This window comes from Cuculus canorus, chromosome 21 (genome assembly GCF_017976375.1).
Source record: "Cuculus canorus isolate bCucCan1 chromosome 21, bCucCan1.pri, whole genome shotgun sequence".
Classification (NCBI taxonomy): Eukaryota; Metazoa; Chordata; class Aves; order Cuculiformes; family Cuculidae; genus Cuculus; species Cuculus canorus.
This window is the reverse complement of record NC_071421.1, coordinates 4,587,814-4,602,254: the sequence shown is the minus strand read 5'-3', so window position 1 is coordinate 4,602,254 and position 14,441 is coordinate 4,587,814. Positions and strand designations below refer to the sequence as shown.

Below are 14,441 nucleotides of genomic sequence, written 5' to 3'. Positions count from 1 at the left end.
TCTAACTGATTTGGGTTTGGTTTTTTTTGAAGGTTACAAGCAACACAGCCTTTTTTCTTATAATATTGTTTTGTTATATACTTATAATACTAGTTTACTGCATGCTCCAGTGAAACATAGACAAAGCACTTACCCGTGTAAAACTTCATCAAGGAGGGGACTAACAATTTAGTGGAGAGAGGATGATTCTCAATCATTTCAAAGAACTTTTGTGTCCGGGGTTGAACAGCTGGATTTGTCATGAACATCACTTCCACCAGCTTGGCTACTAAATAAGGATTCCGGATGTAGTTCTGGTTGCACAGCATCACAACAAGGAACATCACTATGTCCTGAGTACAGGGCTCATAAAGCACCTGAGGAGCATATCTGAAAAGAGAGAGGGAAGGAAATAAAACCCCCAGCCCTGTGTTCTATACAGATTTATCAAGTACGTTCCGATCACTCATCGGCAACAGGGAAGTTGAGTCACTTTGTCACAATTTCTCATCTTGTTCTACAAAACCTAGACTCTTCCAAAGATCTTTGCCAGCTGTTCACTACAGGAAGCTGAATTTTAATCTGGTTTTCTGTTTCACATAATAGCAAATTTACTATGAAGCACCACTAAAACAGCACCTCAGGAACATAAGAGCAAATCCCCTCATCATCACAGCACAAAAAAGTTTGAATTTGCAGACACATTTTCAGAAAGAAAGTGAGGAGCACCAGAACTCCCGGGTTACATCTGGATAGAATTCATGCCCACCTAAACTGCTAAAACTATACACGAGTTTCCTCCCAGCAAATTTATAAATGGGAATTGTTTGCTTCTTAAGCTATGTCTTTTTAAAAATGTTGTTCGTGTGATGATTTAACCTATCATGAGATCAAAAGAATAAATAACGAAAATCTGGGGGGGGAGGGAACAAAACTCTTCAACTTTCTTCCAGGAATAAAAAAGAAGTTAGAAGGTACCATGGAGCTCATCTCAGCATTCCATTGTCCACAATCATAGAATAGTTTGGGTTGGAAGGGACCTTAAAGATCATCCAGTTCCACCCCGTTGCCATGGGCAGGGACACTTCCCACTGGCTCAGGCTGCCCAAGGCCCATCCAACTCAGCCTTGAACACCTCCATGGATGGGGCAGACACAGCTTCCCTGGGCAACTGGGCCAGGGCCTCACCACTCTCACAGTGAAGAAATTCCTCCTTATATCTAGTCTAAATCTGCCCCTCTTCCATTTATACTCACTGCCCCCAGTCCCTTCTCAGCTTTCCTGCAGCCCCTTCAGGTACTGGAAGGTCACTATAAGATCTCCTCCGAGCCTTCTCTTCTCCAGGCTGAACAACCCCAACTCTCTCAGCCTGTCCTCAGCTGGAAGGTGCTCCAGCCCTCGCATCATCCCTGTAGCCTCCTCTGGACCCGTTCCAACAGTTCCATCTCCTTCTTACATTGAGGATTCCAGAACTGGACACAATACTCCAGATGAGGTCTCCCAAGAGAGGAACAGAGGGGCAGAATCCCCTCCCTCCCTGCTGGCCACGCTGCTTTGGATGCAGCCCAGGACACAGTTGGTTTCTGGGCTGTGAGTGCACATTGCCGGCTCCTGTCAATGTTAATGGCAATGCCATTATCTCATGGCTGTGCTTAAAAAGCAAAATATTAACTACAGAATAGGGTGCAAAAGTAGTTTCCTAGCTACGTGCACCCCACTTGGTACTGCCTTTACCCCTGTAACATTTCCGTTTAGATACAACTCAACTTACTGTACAATAAAAAATAAAAATTCAGCAACATCTTCCACGTAAAACTCTGGCAACGCTGCAAAGACCTTCGGAACTTCAGGAGTTAAAGGCAATTTTATGCTGCAGAATAAGAGAGAAACAAGACAGTAAAATAGCAGGGTTAAGTAGAAAGCGTCACGAGCTCTCGTGTGGAATTCTCCCGTGGGGACACTTTACAGAAGTTCTGACACTGACTCTTTAGAAATCCACATTAGTATTGTCGTGTACTGAACGCACCCGAGGGTTCCTTAAACTATAACAGACATATATTCCATGCAAGAAACTAGATCACTGACAGAAATACAGTAACAATCATGTTAGAATGGAGATACCATAAAAAAACCCAACAACAAATGGAATTCTAGAACTGCTAAATTCAGTAAACAATCCAACATGATCCGAAATATCTTCGATACGATTAATTTCCACAGATAATGCTGATACTCACTTGGGATAGGCAGGGTCAAGAATGCGAAGCATCAGCTGAATCACCATGCCGTAGAAATTCAGGCATCTCCTGAGGAAGTTTTCATCCAGCAAACCAGCGTCTGCGCAAGCCTTGCACCTCACCAGTTTCTGCAGAATAAGCATACACAAACTAAACCAGGGCACGACAACACAGAAGGAAGGTCAAATCTACCCAGGCTAATCGATAGATCTCTGAGTTGTGACAGTTATACAATGGTGGCTTCTTAAAATATGCTCGTTTGAAGAAAACAGGGCACTTAAGCCCCAATATATCAAAAAAACATGCACATAATTCAGAGCTGCAAGGACAGAAGAGCCTTTTACAAACTTTATGGGCAAGAAATAGAGGTATCAAAGTGGGAAAATGTGCAAAGAACTCATTTTGGTGATCCAGCTCAGAAAACGTGCCAGTTTATATTAGGAAGACCTAATCAGGACACCTGCAAAAGAGAGGACCTTGGCATACTCATCTTTGCAAGATTTCTACACGAGAGTAGTGACTTGAGAGCTGCATCTCCACGTCAGGCATGGATTGTACATGCACAACTACCCCTGAAAAAAGCATGAGCCCTTTGCTCGTCTCTCCAACGAAGAGAAATACTGCCGAAGTTAATCCTAGAGCGACTCTGAACTTTAAATTCACCATTAACGTTGTATCGTGACCCCCACGTAGTGCTGTACTCACAGTGCGCATAGATCCAAGCCTCCCATTTTCCAAGACTCATCGTTGGGATGTTGTATTAAAACATTAGAACCCAAAGTAAACATCTAGACAGGTTGACAAAGGCGTTTAGTTGAGAAGTGAATCACTTACAAACCTTGAGCTGTGTCTTGCAACGTTTTAGCATTTCTCTATGCCTGGTGGCCAGAGGAGAATCCTTCCACTGGCTTTCATTGTTTTTCAGATCTTCAACAGTCCTGAGAACCATAGGCAATAATTAGTTATCGTGACAGAGGGGACAGGTACTGCCACCTACCAGGCATTTGCCTACTGATCTGCTACATATTAAGAAGATAAGTAGGGTGAAAAGTTAGTAATTTTCATGGGAGTTACCCATCATCGTAACAAGAAAAATAAATTGCTTTCGTAAAACACAGACTGAACCTCTGCACAGGGGCATTCGAAGGCTCTACACACACGCTCCAGCACACGCGCCTGTAAGACAAATTAACTCTAATGCAAAGATGGGGTGGTCCAGTTAACGAGGCAATTAGAGATCTCTTTCTCCTAATATTGAAAAGGAAATGGGAAAATAGCTAAGGAAGAAAAAGGGGGCTGACAACAGCACTTAGTAGAAACACCCTCCCTTTCCCAAGAAGGGTTCAAGTCTGCATCTTGTGCATCTTCCCACCTTCCACCACTGTTAGATGATTTTTTGCAGTTTGTTCTACCCTCCTCAGCTCAACTCACCAAAAAACACAGGTTTGCAGAGAACAACACAAATAGTCTATAGTGCCCCTGTCAGCATAAGGACAGGTAAATCACGTGGCTGATCCCTATCCCATATCCATCTTCTCACTCTGCCCCACAGAAGAGAGAACTCAAACATACATTACACACACCACCTACATTAAAAAAATCCCTACGTATTCTCATATTTTAATTTTTCAGGACAGGCTGCTGATGTGAAAAAAAATCAATATACTGAACTAAACAAATGTGACCCCTTTTCATTCCTTCTCTAAACATGAGTTCTTTCCCACACCAATCACCGCATACAGCAGAAAAACACGCAGTCCAACTTCTTTATTACCAACATTCGATGGCATTGCCCAGCGTTACACGCGACTAAACAATTCATGGAAAATTCTGGACACTGAGCTCTTAGTGATGTCAGTAAAAGCCAAGAGCTCCTCACTCTGCACTGCTGGATGGAGATTGCTGCGTAAGCGACTCCTTCACAACAATTCTAGATAAGGAGAAAGATGCAATTCCCTTTTCAAGCCAAATGTATGGTTTATTTACAAGTAATTCACAAGCTGTTTTATATAAAAATACAGTTTTTCTTTAAGATATCCTGACTGTTCCTCTCCATTCTCTGCAGCTTCCCAGGTTCCTGGCTTCCCTGTGCTTTAAAAACTAAAAATGAAATCACTACCAATGCAGTCCAAAAATCCTGCAATGAACCGATGGTGTTACTGCCAAGAAACATTTACCAAAATGCAGTGAGTGCAATTATAAACAATGGAAAATACTGATGATAGAAAAATATGTTCTAATTTTAACGGAGTATTCTTCGAGGTTTAGCAACGATAAAAGTCTATTTGAATTTATGCCAAGAGAAATGGAAAACAGCAGTATCTTCATGTCAACATCATAACGTCTATTTATAATTTTTATAATCGTAAACCATGTGCTGAATTACGCGTACATCAATAATATTAAGAGTTTACTGCTGAAGGATTCCTCCCCGTTCCCCCAGCCCAAGAGTACAACAAGGTATCCCACCTCAGAAGCCACGGGGGAAAAGGTAAATCTCTTCTGGGACGTACAAAGAGCTCGGATACAACTAATAATGTCTTGCTTCTGAACTCTCAGGTCATCTATAATGGCTGATTATCAGATATATGACTATATATATTTATATATATATAGCTCCTATCTCAAACAGCCTGAGGCACTGATATCAACACACACCATCAACCACACCACAGATAAAGTTATAACAAACAGCGTTAAGCAATGTCATGAATCCTAAGGCACTCTGAAGATCGTTCTATTTAAAAAAGATAACAGAACCGTCTTGTCACCATTTGAGCTGCCTTGTGTAACTAACACCCTCCAACCATGGGGGATGGAACTGGATGATCTTTAAGGCCCCTTCCTACCCAAACTATTCCATGATCCCAATAACAGCTGAATTCCCAATTCAAGCCAGTCTCTAAACGTAAGCAAAAATCCATAAGACCTAAAAGCAGCAGAATAACAAATAGTTAAGATGATCTGTACTCAGCAACTGTTTCACTCAAGTTGTCATTCTTGTTTCTGTTAAGTTTGTAGGCCTTGCCATCATGGTGAGAAGATGACATTGCTGGGATGCTAAGACTCTCCGGTAAAGCAGACAATTAACAACTCCTCACCTGTTGAGTTCTCTGATGGCCCGCAGTCTACGTATGTACCGACGGCAGCTTGGCAGGATTGAGAGATGATGGGCATGCAGGGTTAGGAAGAAACATTCCGTTGGGAATTTCGGCTCAGAGAATGGAGACGGATCCCTGTCTAGAAAACAAAGAAACAAAAAGGCAGTATAGGTGAATAAATTACAACATGAACTAAAGGTGAGGCCTCAACTCAACTCTGGTTAAAATAAGTAAAGCAGACAGCATCAAGAAAAAACATTTGGGAATAGGGGAATTATTTGCCAGAATCAAGTACTTCCAAGTATCTCCAGTATCAAAATCTGAAGGCAGAGTAAACACCTAACATATCTCAACGAGAGTACTCACAAAGTTCAGCAATCCAGGCAGCAACATCCTCCATTGTTGCTTTCACTCTCGTCTCATCTGTTGGGAGGTCAATACGACACCTGGGGTGAAATATGTACATGGGATCAACCGTTTCCAGCTTTATCTTCATACTTAGTTGCTGTAGTACCCATAAGAAGTTGAGCATAAAGCCATCTGTAGATACCAAACGATCATCTGTCTGTGGGATAAGAAAGGAAACAGTTGAGAATATAAGCTTAAAAGTACAAGGGCATATTCTGCTGCTTTGACAGTATTCAACACGAATGAAGTGTGCAAGATCAAGAAAAGGGAGAAATGATGAAGAACATGGGTCTGTAAGGGGACCTTCCTGATAACAGGAAGGTCACTAACTTACACATTATCTTTCTCTGCAGTTCAAGCAGTCATTCTCAAGAACACTAAACAGGCATAAACAAGACCTAAGACATTAAAAAGGCCTAAAAGGGCCTCATTCTAGAATGGTTTGCCACAGATATCAACAGCAGAGTTTCAAGTGGTTGCTGAGCATCAATCCAGAAGTTCTATCTCAAGTGTAGAGTTTCTATCACTTCCTAAGTGGAATTTCATAGCAATATTCCTAGTACTAATTCCAAGGGTTTGCTTTGGAAACGGGGGTTTGAAGACAACAATGATGCAAAACTTCAGGGGTTCTGGACTCACACACAGGTTTTATCAGAGGAAATAAGTGCAATACATTAATTAACAATGGCAAAATAACATCCCTCATGTTACACCGTAGCCAAGCCAGTTCATATCTGCATTATTCCTTTCAGAGAACCCATAAGAACAACACTTAGCAACTTGCCAGCTGGTAAATCAGTTTTTCAAACATAGTCAATTGGAATAAAAAAAGTCCCCATGGATCGAGGAGGAGGGAGTGCACAGTGCTGGGGGTGGGGGAGCACAAAGCTTTAAACATCTATTATAGAATCCCTGTTAACGAAGTGACCTGTCAGTCACACAAGAGGAAACACCACAAACGAATCAAACAGTTAAAACAGTCATTTCAGAAATGGGAAACGTATTGAGAGACAAAGACTGATGACAGGGCTTCTTGCCTGTTGTAACAGACATTCAAAACTCTTTTGTCCTCCATTCAAGGGCCACCACGTATGAGCCATCTAGTGGTGTTTGTGCACTGATTTGGATCCACGAATTACAGGAAGAGCAGTCCTTTTATTTACCTGCATTTGTGCCTTTTTCATGTTGGCATTGACAATAGCTGCCATGTAATTGAGAGCTGCTTCTCGAGTTTCACCATTCAGCAAAATACTGTGCAGAATCTTGAACAACTCTTGCTGGAATTGCAAGTAAACATTCTGTCAGGTTGCATGTCCTTCTCAACATCGCACTCCTGCTTTCTGTTGCTCCGTATTTTTATTATGTTATACAAATTCCACAAAACTAACTACAACTTTCATGGTCTCCTGTAACTAGTTCCCGAGAAGATGCCCACAGACTGGTGCAATACATGCTCAGAGTATGCATGTTTGTACTCATCACTTCATGTGAACTGTAATCCATGACCAATGGCTCTGCTATTTTCCAGGCTGGCTTATGGCCTTAGAAGAATAGAATCATAGAATAGAATCATGGAATGGTTTGGGTTGGAAGGGACCTTAAAGCCCATTCAGTTCCGCCCCCCTGCCATGGGCAGGGACACCTCCCACTGGCTCAGGCTGCCCAAGGCCCATCCAACCTGGCCTGGAACACCTCCAGGGATGGGGCAGCCACAGCTTCCCTGAGCAACCTGGGCCAGGGCCTCACCACTCTCATCGTGAAGAAATTCCTTCTTATGTCCAGTCTAAATCTGTCCCCCTCCAGTTTATACCCATTGCCCCCAGTCCTATCCCCACAAGCCTTTGTGAACAGCCCCTCTCCAGCTTTCCTGTAGCCCCTTCAGGTACTGGAAGGTCGGTCCGAGGTCTCCTCGGAGCCTCTCTTCTCGAGGCTGAACAAGCCCAACTCTCTCAGCCTGTCCTCGTACAGGAGATGCTCCAGCCCTCGGATCATCTTTGTAGCCTCCTCTGGACCCGTTCCAACAGCTTCATCTCCTTCTCATGTTGAGGATTCCAGAACTGGACACAATACTCCAGATGAGGTCCCCCAAGAGAGGAAGAGAGAGGCAGAATACCTTCCCACCACATGCTAGTTGTAGCACTCCATTTTTTTCCTAATTCCCTTCAGCCATATCCTAACACATTTGTTGTTTAGCACAGAAACCAGATTAAATAATATTCTTCATATATGTCAAGACCAAAAATCCCACAATATTTTTGCATGTTTTTAAACATAACTTACCCTTGCTAATTCCAGGTAATGTTGCAAAGACTGGCTAACAACCCGGGTGTTTTCAAGAGTAATCGCAGGCCCTGAGAAATACTTTTCAACTACTTTGTTCTGAAAGTAGAATGAAGATTGGTGAATGTATCGAATATATGAAGAAAATAACCTAACACCCCACTATCAACACCTTTCTGTAACACTCACGTCATCTTCAGCAAAGACAGAGAGACTGAAGAAGGCTCCAAGATATGACAGTCTTTGCAGCTCTCTTCCTGCACCTGGGCTTAAAGATTTAGGCAACCACAGCGGCAAAGAGACAACCTAGAAAACAGGAAAAACATCTCAGCGCTGCTGTGTCAGCTGCGCCGTTTTATCTACACTGTCACCTTTCAGAGTTCGCCACAAGCCCTCGATTCTTCAATGTTCAAGTCATGCTGTTAGCTAAATGGAAACATCTCTGTATTTTAGCAATCTGAGCAGGTCTTGTTTGTCCCAGTTTTCCTAAGTTCTCATGGAAAAGGACTCCACTTTAAACTCTTGTTTAGCATGAGATACTAACGTTGCCCCTGTTCAGAGTTCTGGACAGCATTATCAATGTGGAACATATGACAGAACAACAAAAGAAGTTACGTGGTTCTTTTAACTTTAAAAGAAATACAATCAGACTGGATGCACTTACCAAACTGCACATGGGGTGTGTTTTCCCAAACTTGATTTCACAAAGTTCACATAATGCCTATAAAAAAATCCCAAGAAAAACTACTTTTGAGTGTGATTCCTTAGTAACCTGTCTGCAAATAACAAGCCTAAAGTGGTGAGCCGCTGAAAGAGCTTTTTCCCCTTAATCAGTGGAAAAACTTCCATCTCCTACAACAGTGAAGAGGTCCAAAAAGAGCTAGAGAACACCCTGCTCCCATTTTAGCTCTTACATCTGTTCCAAGTTGTCTCTAAAAAGCTAACATGTCTCACAGGATAATAAATTATTGCACATATTATAAAAATTAGCCGTGCAAATTGTTTGTCTGTTCAAAACATAACAATGCCTTTGCTGGCCTCCTGAACTGCCACATCAAAGTCCGTAACAATAATAAATAGAGCGATTGTTCCATACATACACCGAGGTCTTTGTCTTTTGAATCAGAGTGGAAAAATGTCAGATGAACACAGAAGCCAGAAACAAAGAATCCTATCCAAGATCTCTAACTCACTTTCAACTGCAGCACAGAAAAAAGAAAGCAGTTACAACAGACAATTCTGAAAACACAAATACTGTAGGCTTTCACATCTCCTGCTTCTCCTGTATTCTGTGCTCTCATTCTGTCGTTACACTGGAGCTAGCAACTATTCCATCCTTTTGGTACACACTGCGTCAACCAGACATGATCAAAATGGAATATAATTTTCAAGTAGCCCTTACTGGTAGCTAACAGCATTCACAATTTAAACTGGGAGGAGCAATACAAGAGACAGAACCAGCAAAAGCTGTTATTTTTGCAAAACTATCGCAAAAGTTGTTTGGTTGATTTGCAGCATCTCAGTCCCACAAATTTCCTGAAGTACAAATTAAACCTGAGATGTAATAGCCAATTTTTGCTACCACACAGTGAGGATCCTAAAATCTCAAAGCGCTCGCTGACAATGCTCTCAGTTCAGCCAAGAATTTATCTTGCTCTTTTGTGGCCAAGCGTGCTCTTCAAGAGACTTTTTTGTTTTGTCAATAAAAGCAGTAGGTCGAAAACAGATCTAGGGACTAAAACATGCACTTGAATAAACCTAAACTTTTCAGCCAGGGAATATTATGATATTTTCCTACAGTAAAGAGTCACCAATTCAAATAATTTGATGTTTAATGCAAATGATTTTAGTTTTCCACATACAAAAGTGAGAGCAACAGACACTATGGATATGGATATTGGGCCTTATTTCCCAGGCTTAAACTGGGAGAAGCTTAGCAGGATTTTATAACCACCCATAGTATTATAACTATGGCGAAATCCACACATTTGAAATCCATTATAACACATGACGAAATCCATACATTTGACTTATCTTACATGAATACATATAAAGATTTGAATAGCCCACTACACCAACCTGTACGTTAAGCTTAAGATATTATTGGCCTTAGACTCCACTGGATTTTTAATGGTCTTTCACACATCTCATACCACACTAAGTTTCCAACATAGAGTTTAATAGTAATCCCCTAAGCAAAGAAAGCCCCAAAATGCTGAAGCGTATTCATTATCTTGTAGAGAATCTGCTTAAGTTATCAGTAGTCATAATAAAATTGCTTCTAGGAATGAACAGTCCTTACCATAAGGGGATATTTAAAATTATCACTATCAAGGGAGCACTCTTTGGAAGCTACAGCCAGGCCTTGTAAGATGGGAATAAAGATCTGTAAAAACAGAAGGAGATTACTTTAATCAAGAACAGGAAGCAATCAAATGATGCTACTGCTTCACAGAGCATGAAATACCTGTTCAATCTTCAAACACTGCAGTTACACAAAAGAAAAACTAAGATCTTTCCTTTTAATTCGCACCAGTTAAGTCTGCACGCTTAAGAGATTATTCAAAGCTAAAAACCAAATTCCCTTGACAGAGTGTAAGCGATGTAGTGACTTGAGACTGGAGCATAACAACTTACTCAAAAACAACTTACTTCCAAGCATTTTAATGTATTTTTCCTGGTCACAATCTGACATGTTTCCAAACATTTATTTGCAAACCAAATAACCCCAGAGACACTTACAGCTGGGTTTAGACCCAGGGCTAATAGACAGAAGCTGAAGGCGACAAATAGTGACACCTGCACTGACAGAAGTCAAGTGTTGTTCCATCCAGTAGAAACTGCACGGGAAGCACACACCCATCGCTGGAGATGCCGTAGGCACGTCAGCAAGCACATACATTACATATGCAAATGAGAGCACAAGTTTGGTAGAGGTCTCCAACAACCTGACTGCCCAAATGGGTAATAATTTATTTGCCTATGCGCTTTGGGTAAAAACACAGCTTTAATTTCACATCTCATGTAAGTAAGTTGGTTTTGTGCTGGCAGGCTGTAACTGTAGTAAGAGTATAGCTAATAAACAACAGTCAAGAATTGTTATGAAAGAGGAAATGACATGACAGGAACTTATTAATCAAAAGTAATGATGCCCAATTAGTATGTCCCAATCACACCCTTCTGATAGCTATACCCTCACAAAATAAATTCTTACATCAATTTTGCAATAATAACAACGAGAGATAACGCTGAATTTGAAGTTTAAGGATATTGTGTTGCTTCTACAAAGAGACAAAAAATATATTATTATATCGTATTAGTGAAAAGGGCTATAAAAAGGTCATTGTCCGCTCCAGCTAGAGGAATGGTTCTCTTCTCCAGGGTAGGTGATGTTTAACACTTTCCATAACCACTTCTGGATAGTCTAATATGATTTTCCAAGTGCATGAAGCTGCACTAAGAGGCATCCAGACAGATATACATTATTAAAAGGTACTTGCACTACATAAAGTTTAGATAATCTATGTTGTTTCGCAATTGGAAGGATCAAATGCCATTCTGAAGGCTCCTTTACAGCAAAGTCACATAATACTACAGGAGCACTAATTAGAGACAAATACAACCTCACTGATCTGCTTTCACATTATACATGACAGAAGCTGTTTGTTAGCTTTGTGTCTTAATTACTAGGCTCAGCAGTTCTGATTTTTTATCATCTCCGTGACCTACTGTGACACACAGAATAACCCATCTAATCTTTCTCAGTCATCTTCTTTGTAAAATATGAAGATTTAATGGACTGAGATCTGTAAAATGCTCTTAGCACCTTAGATGTGAACTATTAAACTTGCCAAAAAGGTAAAGATCGCATATTGAAAATCCTTCCGAGTATGATTATAGAAGATTGCTGCCTTAAACATTCATTTTTAAGATACTCTGTACAAAAGCATTGAAGGGTAAAAACCCAAGATCAATCCCATAATATATAGCTGCATATCCTCAATGGTTCGCTTCAATATTACATAAACATGTGCTGCTTATCAACAAATGCACTTTTAATACTTAGAACCAGCAAATAATGAAAGTCAGGCTTTTCCACAAAATGCTAAATGAGTTAAAAACAAACAAAACCAAACTCTAATTGCTTAACAGGTTGCCAACTCCTGAAGTAGTAGGCACAGAAGTGTGAGATGCACAATGAACCTCTGGAAATCCACTCTCTTGGATATTGCAAACAGTAGAATCATATGATATAATGATTTTTTACCTATGCCTTACCTGTTTGAACACCTCTTCATCCTGATAAGTTGTTCTCACCAATTCTTGGATGAAGCCAAATGGGAGATTCCTACACAGCATATATGGTACCAGCAAAGACTGCTGCTGCAATGACCTTTATTTGTATAAAAAAAAATATATCCCAAACTACCGATTACTTGCAGTAGTATTTGCAAATATGTCATCACATCTAAGGATCTGCCAGAAAGCAGATTATCAACATGTAGACATACCTACTCCTTTCAAAAGTAACTAACCTTGACTTCAAGTTACTTGTGGAAAGGTTATTCTGAAACAGATGCTGCTGCCAACATCACACTTTAGCTTAATGGAACTGGAATAACAGCTTCTGTGGAGGAATTGGTTTTCCCTTCTACTCCTCTCTAATGAAAAGGCCCTTTAAGCCCAACGAGTGAAGGAATAACAACTTCAAATGTTTGTTTTTCCAGATTAAAGAAAAAACATAAAATTATGGAATTAACAGTCATTGTAACTGCTACCTAGATTTTTTAACAAGTATCCTTTTTCCTTATTACCTATATAAAGCTTAGTCTAACGCCAACACTGGTTCACATACAGACAAAGCTATGAACTAACAGTGGATAATTGGTGCAGCTTTAAAGATTCTAGAAGTATTGTTGGGAAACACAAATACAAAATTAAGCAGATTTTATTAAAAGTAACATTCTATTTTAAAAACCTTCTTACTGTTCCAACTGAACAGGCTGTTAGTCAACTGCTGCTGAAACAACTGCACTTGAAATCTCAGTCCTGAGTCAGTGTAGAATGTCTACACGCAGATTAACATTACCAAATCTGTTGTGGTAAACTCTGAAGCAAACAAGTGCTATGCCACTTTTTTTGCTACACGTTTGATCAGACTGTTTCTCAGATGCAGCTCTGCTGGTTACGGACTCTCACACGAGTAGTGCCCCAACAGTCTGCAAGTGAAACAGTTTATGCATGAGATAAGGCAGAAAACAGGTTGGTTAACTCAGACCCCGCATTTAAACTGCTCAAATCAACCTGATTTTACCCAAACACAACTAGAAATCACTTCAACTGCCCTCCACCAATGTACTAGTGGGAGCAAGAGTCTCCAACGGTAAAGCAATGAACTGTTCCTCTGGCACATAAACACATATCCTGCTCCAACAAGTGATCTTAACTTTTCTTAACTAATCCTCAGAAGAAAAAAAAGATCCCAGAGCAGCCAAAGCTCCACGATTAACATCAGCTTTATTTACCTTGGTTGTGTTAAGGATCCCTGTAGCACCAAAGCAGCGTGTGAAATGCACTGTGATCGGATGTTGCTCAGTAACTGGCTGACTGTCGGCTGGCTACACATCTGATAAAAATAACTTTGTTTTAATACAAGCTAAAAGTATCCAGAGACAGAACAGACAGGAAATACAATAAATTTCTTTATTCATCCACTATGAATGCAATAAGAAAACTAAGATTAGCACTACTCCAGCTAAAAACCTTTCTGATTTTATATAGAAAAGCGTTGGCTCGTTTTTCCTCCCAGAAGCAAAAGCTTAAAGCAGAATACAGAATGCTGACAGGGAGTTGGTCTCACAAAAGTAAGTTTTACATGGAATAAACTTGAATAAAATGCAATAGACAAAAAGAGAAAAGACAGTTTCTAACATAGTGCTTATTTTAGAGACATAAAACACATGTGACTCAAATGAGAAATTAGTTAAGAGTTAAAGGGACCCTATAAATTGTATAAATCTATTTCCACAACAAAGCCCTCAAGAAAGAACTTGAAGTTTCCACCAGCTTTCCCCATTAAACAGTAAGGGGAGTGTCTGTGGCAGCACAGAGACAACTTTATTCATCTGAAATGTACCTTTGGTGCTTTTCTCTCCTCTATTCCAACTCTGTCAAAACACTCAATGAGGTAGTTCAGCATCTCTGTCTCCTTACAGTTTTCAATGGTGAAGTGGTCACTGCAGGAATCGGAAACACTTGAGCTGCCAGAGCCTCCCATACTTTAAAACACACAAAAAAAGAAGAAACAAAGCATTAGGCCCAGTTCTTCACTTCCCCACAATCAAATAATTCATAAACTCTTGACTTCCTCTGTCAATTTTCTGAAGTCTCCATCCCATCACACACTTGGTTCAACAATAAATTAAATTCTGTGATC

General features: G+C 40.4%; 1 protein-coding gene across 3 annotated transcripts in view; it reads right to left on the bottom strand.

Annotated features, from left to right (window-relative positions):
• Positions 1 to 14,441, bottom strand: part of UBE4B (ubiquitination factor E4B) — a 40,201-nt gene that overhangs the window by 8,536 nt on the left and 17,224 nt on the right. For all 3 annotated transcript variants that reach the window (XM_054085916.1, XM_009562343.2, XM_009562345.2), the window contains 14 exons: positions 14,142 to 14,283; positions 13,531 to 13,631; positions 12,284 to 12,398; positions 10,308 to 10,391; positions 8,670 to 8,726; positions 8,195 to 8,311; positions 8,006 to 8,104; positions 6,889 to 7,002; positions 5,684 to 5,882; positions 5,318 to 5,456; positions 3,055 to 3,154; positions 2,217 to 2,344; positions 1,751 to 1,849; positions 134 to 369 (listed from right to left, as the gene is read on the bottom strand). In XM_054085916.1, coding sequence (XP_053941891.1) covers positions 134 to 369; positions 1,751 to 1,849; positions 2,217 to 2,344; positions 3,055 to 3,154; positions 5,318 to 5,456; positions 5,684 to 5,882; positions 6,889 to 7,002; positions 8,006 to 8,104; positions 8,195 to 8,311; positions 8,670 to 8,726; positions 10,308 to 10,391; positions 12,284 to 12,398; positions 13,531 to 13,631; positions 14,142 to 14,283 — 1,730 coding nt within the window. The remainder of the gene's footprint in view (positions 1 to 133; positions 370 to 1,750; positions 1,850 to 2,216; positions 2,345 to 3,054; positions 3,155 to 5,317; positions 5,457 to 5,683; positions 5,883 to 6,888; positions 7,003 to 8,005; positions 8,105 to 8,194; positions 8,312 to 8,669; positions 8,727 to 10,307; positions 10,392 to 12,283; positions 12,399 to 13,530; positions 13,632 to 14,141; positions 14,284 to 14,441) is intronic.